The following is an 11,102-nucleotide window of genomic DNA, read 5'->3' on the forward strand; positions in this document are numbered from 1 at the left end:
AACTATAAAAAATGTATAATCTATTAACGATCCTCATTGTGCCCATGTAGGAAGGTCAGAGGTCAGAACAGCTCTCCTTGGTTGGTATGGATTAAAAATCTTGCTCAACCACAATTCATGCTCCCTTGGGTTTCTCATTATTTCACTGCTTCATGTCAATGTAAAACTATTTAACAGTTACACTTATTGTAGGTAACCATCCAAACAAACTTATGACTTAATTATCAATAAAATGTAAAAGAAATGCAAAGGAGGTCTTACAGTGTACAGTATGAAATACTGAAAACAGCATGTCATACTGTATGAAGCAACGCTGTGTTAATGACTACTTCTAATTATACAAAGTGAAACAACTGTGTAAATTGTATTTTAGTCACCTTGAATTATTCCGTTTTTTCAAGTAAGTTTAAAGCTTGAGTAGGTAACATTGGAGAAGCCAGCAAGAGTAAACTAGATTAAAATTATCATTCCGAAAAACAGAAATATCACCGGGTTCACTGTTCCTGACCACTGACTTTTCTGTAAGTAGCTATTATTTTTATTATTATTATTCTTAATAATTTAGGAGACGCCCTTATCCAGAGCGACTTACAGTGAGCTACAGGGACGATGGTCACTCATATTTTCTTGTTGACATTATATACACATATTAATACATATCTTTTTAGAGTGTATTCATATGTTTACAGTGTAATGTAGAGCTTTCCATGATGCACAGAAATGACAACAAATGGTGATGGGCACTCAGGCTTATGTCAGGCAAGATGAAAAACTTTAAAGTACAATTTGACTGAAAGGTAAAGTCCTTACCTCAGAAGCCCAGGTTTGATTCTGACTCACGACCCTTTGCTGCTAGTCATCCCCTCTCTCTCCCTCATTCCTGTCTATCTGTGGCTGTACTATCCAATAAAGGCAAAAAAGCCCAAAGAATTATCTTAAAGAAAAAAGATAAATTCTCTGGACGTGTCACTTTGAGCAACCCCTTTCACATTACATTGTAGATGCTTGATTCACTGTTAAAGTATTATTTTGTATATTCAAAAATAGTTATTACTCAAGCACCTTTATGTACACGTGAGTGTTGGTGAAGGGCTGTGCGCGTGTTCCTACCTGAATGAGCCGTACTCAGGGGGGGGTTGGTATCGGACATGGAGCACCTCCCTCGAGTGCTCCCTCCCTCTCTGCTCCTGGTAAAAATGGCCACCAGGCTCCTGCTGCTTGCCAGGCGAGCCCATTGCTTTGAAAGGGTAGTCTGGAGGTGGGCCACGGTGCTGCGGCTTGTAATAGTCACCGGGCATCCCTGGCGGGGGCAGCTGTGAGGAGAGCGGGGCACTAGTGACAGGAGCGTGAGCCTTCACACCGCTGGTGGCCAGGGATAGCTGCATAAGTCGTTCGCTGAGGGACCTAACGTGTCCTTGCTTCAGATCCTTCAGTCCATCATCCTGGTGAACCCTTCCTGCGCCACTCACTCGCTGCACCGTGGGGCGACCCTCAGTACGCACCTTGGTGCTGGTCACCCCTGTGACGTAAAAGGCAGTGCCCACCGAGGCAGGAAGAGGAGGCTGCTGGAGCTGGTTGTTCTGCTGCTGAGGAGGAGGAGGAGGACCATGGCCACGGAAGTATTGTGACTGCACTTTGGCTTCTTCATAGGTAGGGAGGTCCTCAGGGTTCGGGCACTGCCCTTGGCCGCTCCCACCACCTCCACTGCTGCCTCCTCCTCCCCCTCCACTGCTCCCACCCCCTCCTCCTACTCTGGTGGAGCCGAGCTTCTCCAGGCCATTGTCCGTCTGCAGCTCCTGTCCCTGGGGCTCCTGACGGGCAATGTGGGGGGTCATGGAGTGATCGTCAGAGGGGCATACCTGTCCTTGTCCCTGTCCTGAGTAACCTCCTCCACCTCCTGCTCCTTGTTGTTGCTGCTGCTGCTGTTGTTGCAGCACATAATTCCGGTTCATCTGCTCCTGCAAGAGGCGCTGCAGGACGGTGCTGCCGCCACCTCCAACACTGCTGCTGCTGGACGACTCTTCGGCTGCGGCCCTCATCTCTGCCTCACGCTGGCTACGCACCTCATGGAAGGACAAGCTCCGCCCACGGTCAATACTCCCTAAGATGAGAAGGACAAAGTGTAAAGAGAGAGAAAGTGAAAAGGAAGTGTGACAAAGGGATGAGAATTAAGTTCTATAAAGGTGGAAGAATGTGAAGGAATGAAAAGATAAACAATCAAACTGAGTGACAGAAAAGACAGAAAAAGTTATTTCAGAAAAACATGGGAACAAGAGAGGATAAAAGAGAAGGGGTAAAAACTATTAAAGTCCCCCTTGTAGAACAACACTGGAAGAAGAACAGTTTCTGACAAACCTGTGGAGCCAAACCATCAGCAAAACCCTGAAGGCCTCAAACCCAGATCACAAACAAACAACACAAATATCAAGGTTTACAATTCAAACCAAAGAAGAAGACTAACAGCTGTGTGATGACTAAACATGGATCCCGAGGAGATCAACTGACATCTTAATTGAATTTGAATTGTTTACTTGGCCATTGTGAGACCAAAGTACAGACAAAGTAGAAGAAAACAGTTTAGCATTGTTTGAACTAAAGTACTGTGATTTGATGACTAAACAACTGTTTTTGTTGTACAAAGGACAAAAGTAGCATCACATTAAAATTAACATGTTACATAATTTTAATTGAATGCAAAACCTTTAGGATCAAAGGAAATGTTTGAGCACTAGCCTGAAATAACTTGACAATGACTGCAAATGTGAAAAGTGAGTCTGATAAACACATGAGTGGATAGTATCCTGGGATCTGAGTGTTTTCAAGCATAGATAGATCGTTCTAGTGCCATCAGCCAAAATATGACTGTACACCACCTGCTTTCAGTCAGGTTACATGGACTAACTACATGTATTTAAAAGCCAGAATCAAAGCATTGAGGACCACCTGAGATCACAGTGACTCTATTTGACTCTACAGGAAAAAAATATAATTTTTACTTGAAATTCATCACATTGTAATTCATTAACTATGACACATGCACATTTGCAAGGCAATAAAACCCAGTGATTTGGAAACTCACAGCTGATCACAAGAAATTTGGGTGGAAATATTCATACAGCGTTAAAGACAGAAGCAGTGTGTTCTCAGTTGCACATCCAATGTTGTCAAAATTTAAACCACCTCGGATTGAATTGCTATGAAGGTGCAAATAAATAGGATAATTTCCATTGAGTCAAACCTCAGTGACTGTATAGAACATATTCTTTATAGGTCTTGAGAAACAAGTGAAGGTGTAATTTCACTTATTTGGCTATATTTAAGTTGTTTACACATCAGTTTTTTACAGTTCAGTTTTTAGGATGTGGTTTCTTCTGACAACACTACATGTCAACAACTGCATCCTTTTACACCTTTTTCTAAAGAGCAAAAATAAATAAATAATCATTACATCTAGCGCTTTCTGTTATTCTTCTCATTCTCAAGGAGGAAGATGCTTTTTTCCGAAACATCTGTAAGTAAATAAAATCAAATAAGACAAAAAGAAAAATGTTAGCTTTGGCTGGATGTCAGCAAATGGTCAATTCTTTTCAAGCTGAAGAGAAAGAAAAGAAAAAGTATTTACGAGGTAAAATTGGATGGGTAGTGGAAATTTGGATGCTCATTTTAGATTTTAGTGACTTCCATAAAGATTATATCACAAAAAAACTGAAAACTAAACCAACAGCCCAACAGCTTTTCATCTTGAGATGTTTCTTCTTTCCTGGAGAAGCATCTCTCCATTTGTTGGGTCATTGTTTTCATGCTTCACTGTGATTGGCTCAGCTGTTTCAGAGCTATGAGACCAGTGATGTGATTAGCTGAGAGTGTATTTATTATTGCTCTATCTTTCACTTCACTCAGCTCTTTCGCACTTTGCGTTGCAGCACATATATGAACTAAAACCGCAGGTGAGATTAAGAGAGGCCCACACAGTACATGCTCCCAAAACCTACCACCTTGTGATTGTCATTGCACTTGCACAATTAAAATATGTACCAAGGAGATCAATGCTTGATGTCTCATAGTTTTCTGCAATTAAATTCACAGCAAATCAGACCTTTGAGATTACACATCAGCACCAAGGTTCCCTGGCTACTAACCCAAAGTTGGTTTCCAGAACCCTCCAGGTCATTTTGGATTCCCATTTGAACTTTGAAAAAGATCAGTTCAGTTCAGTTGTTAAGTCCTATTATTTTTTAGTTAAGAAACATTTACAAACTACTCCCCTTGTTAGCTTTCTAACAGCTTAATGCTTTGCATTCTTGTTAAGTTAAGAAGCAGGAGGTGTTGGGTCAAAGTTCTGAGGCATGCTAACTAACTCCACATTACCTTTCTGCTGGGTTCACTACACTGGCTTTCTGTTACATCTCAGATTTAATTTAAATTCTACTAATTACTTTTAAAGTCAGACAACTCTACGAGTTGCTGAACGACATTCTTACTGAAACACATGAACTGTAAAGTTGAGGTGACTGGCACTTGTGGAGTATTTACAGCTCACACTGTTGGGACAGACTTGCTATTTGTATTGCCACTTTACTTTCTTGTTCTTTTGCTGTAGCAAGGTACATTTCCCCATTGTTGGACTAATAAAGGATTTCTGATTCTGATTTCTGAGTCATTTGGTGGTTGCTGATTTTTTTAGGGTAATCGGGAACAGAGTGCCAGACCAAATAATGTAGAGAAACAAGATGCTAACACACAGTGTGATTATTAGGAAAAAGTCAGACTTAAAATAACTTTACATGGGCTGGTTATATCTGTGTTATTCATTGAAAGACACTCAAGTCAAGGCATTAAACATTTACTGCAGCAATATGCATTTTAGTTTAGCGGTGTGGCTCTGCTCATGTGATGCACTAAAAGAAATCTGAGCACGCTTGACAGATTGTCACTGAGATGGCAAACCCCCCTGGCAGAGCCTGACAAACAACATTTAATGAACATTAACACATATTAAAGAAACTGTTACCCGTTATCTATAACTGTTAAAGGCCCTGTCACACATATCCGTATGACAGAAACGTATGCGGGCGCATACGGAAATTTATCAGAGTTCAAATACGTCCAACTTTTCATCGGATCGGAAAAGTGAACATATACAGATACACATGTCTAACCTATTGATAGCGCATCACTTCCTAATACAAAATGTATCAGACGAATGCCCAACGGATGCATAAGATATACAAAAATATGGTGTATACAAAATATCGGCAACACGCTGGTTTACTTAGATATAAGGTAAGGTATAAGTAGTATTCGTTAAGAGCTCACTGTGTTACGCTGGGATGCGTTGTTGAACGCTGATGTTTTGAGCATGTTCAAAATTACCGGACGTACCCAACGTGTGCTTCATAAGATATGCAGACGTTACGTTAGATATACGTGAATACGGAATACGTAGGTGAATATTTACCTATGTGACTATAGTACGTAAATACCTACGTGACTACATTAGAGGTACGTTAGATATAGGTTACATCGGCTGATGGTGAACCCTACAGCCAATTTATTAATAACGAGTGGATAACCTATTCCTACCCTATGTTAAGATTATGCCTGACGAAGGAGTAACTTATTAAACGTGTTTCTACAGTACAGCTAGCGTTGAGCATTTTAGCCGTTCTCCAGCATCAGCATGACGTGAACCAAATGGCACTTTTCCAGCTCCGTTGGCCAGACGCTCTGATACGTTTTAAATAAGTAAGTGATACACTATCAATGTTTGACATGCGTATTATAATTTGTTATGTATGCGTCAGCTACAACACCGCTGTGGAAAAGTTGGACATATTTGGACTCTGACACATTTTGAGCAAATTTTCATATACGCCGGCATACGTTTCTGTCATACGGAACGGTGTATGTCTGGCGTGTTCGCCGTATCGTCTGCGTCCTTCAAACGATCACAACTTACCCTTAATTTATATAAACATATTGCCGATATTTCGTTAAATAAATTAAATAGGCTCCAGCCCTGATGTTTTTTTCCACTACCCAGCGCTGAAGAAGTATACTCTCTCCAACATACTTCAACTGCCATTTCCTGCAGTTCATCCCCAAAATCTTCTCTCTGACTCGTCCTCTGCACAGCCAGCTAGCAGCAGGACGAGAGGAGGACAGAGGACAAAAAGAAAGAAAAGAAACAGCAAAAACAACAGATATTAAGAGAGCTGAGACAGGATGAAATGGCATGACAGATGATGCTGTTGATATGAGAGAGGCAGTGACTTACGGAAGAGCTCATTCTTTGCATTTGTCTACATTTAATTCTTTGTCGTAATTTACTCTGTTTAATCTACTTAGTGAATCCACAATGTTGATGGTAAAGTATTACATTTTGAGTCAGACAAGAAGATTGATACCAGTTCAGGCTCTATGCACGCAGAATAGAAACTGTTTTGGGACATGTCTAAACTATCTTGGCACAGACTGACACCAAAAGTGAAAATAATGCATTCCAACAACGCCAAAGCTGCAAGATGGCATGGAGTAGAAAAAATTTACCGTAGGCACTCATTACAGAGCGCACATACTGATAAACCAAGTGCACAAAATAATAAACTGTACTGAACATTCATGTTCATTAGCTTGCAGTCTTCCTCTCTGCCTTTGTTGGTGCATTGCTGCATTTCTTGACACATGAACAGCTGTTGATCAATGTAATAGTGTCATAGTGACATGCACAGGGGTGACATGCATGTGTGTCTTCGTGCTTGTCACGGGATAAACAAAAGAGGGACCCACACATACATAATTAACATGAGGTCAAACAATTCACAGTTTACCTTTAATGTATAATGTATAATGATTCATATGAAAGGATAAAGTACAGGTTGTGTTTTGAGATATAACTTGTGCTTTAACAATTAAGAAATAATTACACAATGGCTAACATGCTAACTCATTTGTTTTTATCAGGTATGGCATTGTACGTTTTCTATTGCGCTTTTTATTAATTAATTAACACACTGCTAAACAAATGTTTTTTTATTCCATTCCCTTGGTTTAGCATTCATTTGCACAAATATTTACAAACACCTCCTCTGCCCTTCCTTTCTTGTTTTCACCTCTCTCCTGTCTATCTTCCCTCTTCCAACTTCTTACACCTATATCTGACTCCCCTTTTCTTTCTTGCATGTCCTCCTCATCTGATTCCCTTAACCAACTAAATTTCCCTCATAAGTCTTCTCCCTCTCATACCTACCTGTATGGCTGCTCTCACTACGCTCTCCCGGAGGCGTCAGTGGCAGCAGCTGCTCATGCTGTGATGCTATGGCAGACCCACCGGGTGGCCCAGGTGGGGTTAGTTGAGGGTAAGCAGGAAGATGGGTCTGAAGATGTTGTTGTGGTGGAGGTCGACACGTCTGAGGTGGTTGTAGCCTGTTGGTTGCAGGTATTTCAACTCCTGGTTCTGGCCTACCTGCAGGTCCTCAAGGCACTCCAAGACGTAGAGGTCAGCGCTACTCTGCAAATGAAATAAGTGTGGTTCATTTTTACTGCCACATTGGAGAAGTTGGTGATAGCTTTTCAAAGAGTCCCCACAATTTTCATTCAGTGCTTTCTCCAAATCTGAATACTGATGTGTTGTATGTTTATGCATTTATAATAACCAGATTAGTACAGTGCATGTAAAAAGGCTATTTTTGATCTGGCTGAGAAATCATTAGCTTGGAAAGGGTGTCATTTCAGGCTGGACAACAGAGCTGCGATGCTGGAGGAACACTTGTTCCAGATGCATTTTCCCTATTCTAAATGCCCTCCTCTTAATAATTTATTTGAATGATATCTAAACGTAATATTACAAAACATAGAAATACAGGAGTCCCCTCGATATTCCTTTAGGTTTATGTTATGGCGAACAGTTTGAATTATTTCCGCTTGTGTCAGTTTGGTGAATGAATGTAAATACTATGATACCCATGAGCCTCGGCCGCCATTGCTTTAGAGATGGTAAGGCAGTGTTTTGAAGTCACAGCAACAGTGCGACTTTAAGAGTGACTTCAGAATCTAAAAGTAAATCGATTTCAACTGCAGATTTAGCAGATTGTTGACATTTTTCGCAGCAGTGTAACATTTAACTTCCACTAGCTATTTACACTTTGCATGTAACAGAGTTTGAAAGTCTGTGATTGCATGTTTTGTTATTGAAATGCCCTTTGGGATTCATAGATGACTTCTCTCCTTCAGTTTTATGTCCATAGTCTGGTACACTTGGAATTTTTATTAAAGAACCATATATTAGCTCTATAGTCCAAATACATTATAGTCCTGAGAGAAAACCATATTAGAAAAACACTGAATATTCCTGATTTCAATAATATCCGCAAAATATTCAGTGACATGAAATGTTAGAAATAAGTAGAACCCGAGACATATATATATATATATATATCAGAGGAAGAGAGAGAGAGAGAGAGACAGAGGAGAGAGAGAGAGGGAAGACAGAGAAGAGAGAAGTAGAGAGAGACGAGAGAAGAGAGACAGAGAGATGGAGAGAGAGATGGAGAGAGAGAGACCACAGCCGAGAGAGAGAGAGCGCTAGAGATCGAGAGGAGGAGGGGAAGGGTGGGGTATGGCTGTAGAGTGGTAGGAGAAGAGAGATACATTAGAGACATATAGCTATGACAGCTGATGATCGAGAATAGATATGAATAGAGGATATGTATATATATGTAGAATATATATAGATAGAAGAGATAGAATAGAGACATAGTATCAAGATAGATAGAGAGATGTTAGAGTATATAATATAGAGAGATATATTAGATATATATATATATATAATATAGCTATATATATATTATATGTAGTGATATAGATTATTATCTATATCTATATACATACATCTACATATACATAACCATATATACATATATGTGCTTCCTTTTTTCTACTAATATACAATACAGATATACATATATGTGTATATATATATACTATATAATAATATGGTATATATATATGGTAAAATTAGTCATATATATATATATATGACTAATTTTACCAAACCGCTTTGCCTCCTCACCAGATGTATGTATATATATATATATATATATATAAAATTATATATATTGGTAAAATTAGTCATATATATATATATATATATATATAATATATATATGACTAATTTACCAAACCGCTTTGCCTCCTCACCAGATCAGCTAATGGTGCTACCGTTACACAGGTTAGACTCAGCGTTGGCCACTAGTCCACTGTGACGAAGGACTGACTGACAAGTGACACTGAGGTCGCTTCTTCCTTTTTCCATTTTATGGAGGGTAGCAACCAGGTGCATAACCGCCACCTATACTGAGGTTGCCGCTCTCCTCCGTAACTTTTATGGAAACCCCTAGACATAAAAAGCAGGAAACCCAGTGAAAACATGGAAGAGCGTAGGTCCTATGTGCCGGGGCTGAACAGACCCACCCAGCCCAATTGAACCCTTGTCTACACCTTTTCTTTCTCCACATACTTGTGTACATATTAGCCATTTCTATTCCCTATCTTTATTTCTCCAGCTTGGATGTACTTGTTCTTAGATGTTATGTCTATTTCTGTGCAAGTACATTGAGCAATGTAAAAACCGGAGTCAAGTTTCTTAGCCAATGAACTGGATTTAGCCTACGCTATACATCACACCGTTTCATACAGCTGCCGATCTCACTTAGCAATCTGTAGAACATGCAGTGCAGCGAAAACTACGCGGTATAAGATCATCAGTAATGATGTGTAAACATGAGTTGTAGCTTACATCCAAGTAGATTGTATTACTATACAAAGCAGATTCCTTAAACAAGATGAAAAGAATATGAAATTAGAAAAGAGAGAAAATAGGAATGTGAGAGTAAATACCTCAATGGCAACAGATACAAGACACAAGATAAGAATACCTCAATGGCAACAGATACAAGACACAAGATAAGTTGAATATACTGATAGCAGCATAAACCTGAATTTAACTCCTATCCTGATCCTGTCTTTTTGAATCACTAGTGAAAAATATGGCTTAGAAGTTTTTTAAATGCGCCTACCTTCTTCCTCCAAATAATCCCTGTATCTGCTCCTAAAATACACCCGAGTGAAAAACTAGGAGGTAATCCAACGAGTGTCTCTCACTCACATCTACCTGTGCAGGTTTAAAAGCGGCGCACCTCTCTTTCCATTATATTTCCAACCCCCCCCCCCCCCCCCCACCCTCTTTCCCTCATTCTGACAGGTGGGGCTGTGAGGTAGAGACAGGTGGATCTGGCAACCATTCAGCACTAAGCCACTCCTTCATACGCTAGTGTAACTGCTTTACCAGCGTTTACTCTGCCAACCGTCAATGGCAGAAATAGTAAAGACCTGTAACTTCCCCTTTCACTGCTTGTAAAAAAGGGGACTTAAAGAACAACAGGGTGGACTGCTGGGTAGTGTTTTCCTTCTTCTCTGTGATTATAGAAAGAATAGTTGAAGGCAGAATATGACTTTCCCCCAACCATTTAAAAACAATATTCTCTGTGCTATTTTTCATTTCAGAAGGAAGACCATCCAGTTCAACAAAATAAAGTATCAGGACTCTCCTGTTGACCTTAGTAGCTGGATCAACGTATGCACGTTGAAACAAAAACAGTTTCTACCCCTGGGCCATCAGGCTGCTTAACCACCACACCTAATGCAATAACCATAACCATCTTCACACATATACACACTCTGATTGCACTTTTAAAAAGTATAAACTATTTTTAATCAATATTTGTAACTATTTATTCCCCCGTATGATTGCTTATGTTGTCTGTCCCACTGCTGTGTTTTTAATGTTATGTATGTCTTTGTATTTTTTGCACACTGGGATAGAGTTGCACTCTGAATCTCGTTGTACTTTTTGTATAATGACAATAAAAGGCTTTAACCTTTAACTTAACATAATAAACAACTGACAAATCTAATAAAGAAAATACAATTTAAAAACATTTTGACAATACTTATTGTCACTTAACATTGAACAGATATATAATACTGTAGATATGTATAATATTTTTCTCGGGCTGCATTTAAAAATAAAATTGAGAAAAAAA

General features: G+C 39.6%; 1 protein-coding gene across 1 annotated transcript; it reads right to left on the bottom strand.

Moving 5' to 3' along the window:
• Positions 1-872: 872 nt before the first annotated feature.
• Positions 873-5,968, bottom strand: LOC115006091 (angiomotin-like). Its single transcript, XM_029428145.1, has 4 exons — positions 5,960-5,968; positions 3,449-3,509; positions 1,111-2,101; positions 873-894 (listed from the first exon to the last, which is right to left on the bottom strand). The coding sequence occupies exons 2-4, from the start codon at positions 3,507-3,509 to the stop codon at positions 885-887; spliced, it is 1,062 nt and encodes a 353-aa protein (XP_029284005.1). The 5' UTR covers positions 5,960-5,968; the 3' UTR covers positions 873-884.
• Between the last annotated feature and the right edge of the window lie 5,134 nt (positions 5,969-11,102).

Source organism: Cottoperca gobio, unplaced genomic scaffold (genome assembly GCF_900634415.1).
Source record: "Cottoperca gobio unplaced genomic scaffold, fCotGob3.1 fCotGob3_47arrow_ctg1, whole genome shotgun sequence".
In the NCBI taxonomy this organism is placed as follows: domain Eukaryota; kingdom Metazoa; phylum Chordata; class Actinopteri; order Perciformes; family Bovichtidae; genus Cottoperca; species Cottoperca gobio.

What these genes read in the sequence shown, in the direction of transcription:
- LOC115006091 (XM_029428145.1), bottom strand. Translation starts at nt 3,509, where the DNA reads ATGTTTCGGAAAAAAGCATCTTCCTCCTTGAGAATGAGAAGAATAACA. An exon ending in AATAACAGAAAGCGCTAGAT is followed by an intron (nt 2,102 to 3,448) that starts GTAATGATTATT and finishes TTCTCATCTTAG; the next exon opens with GGAGTATTGACCGTGGGCGG.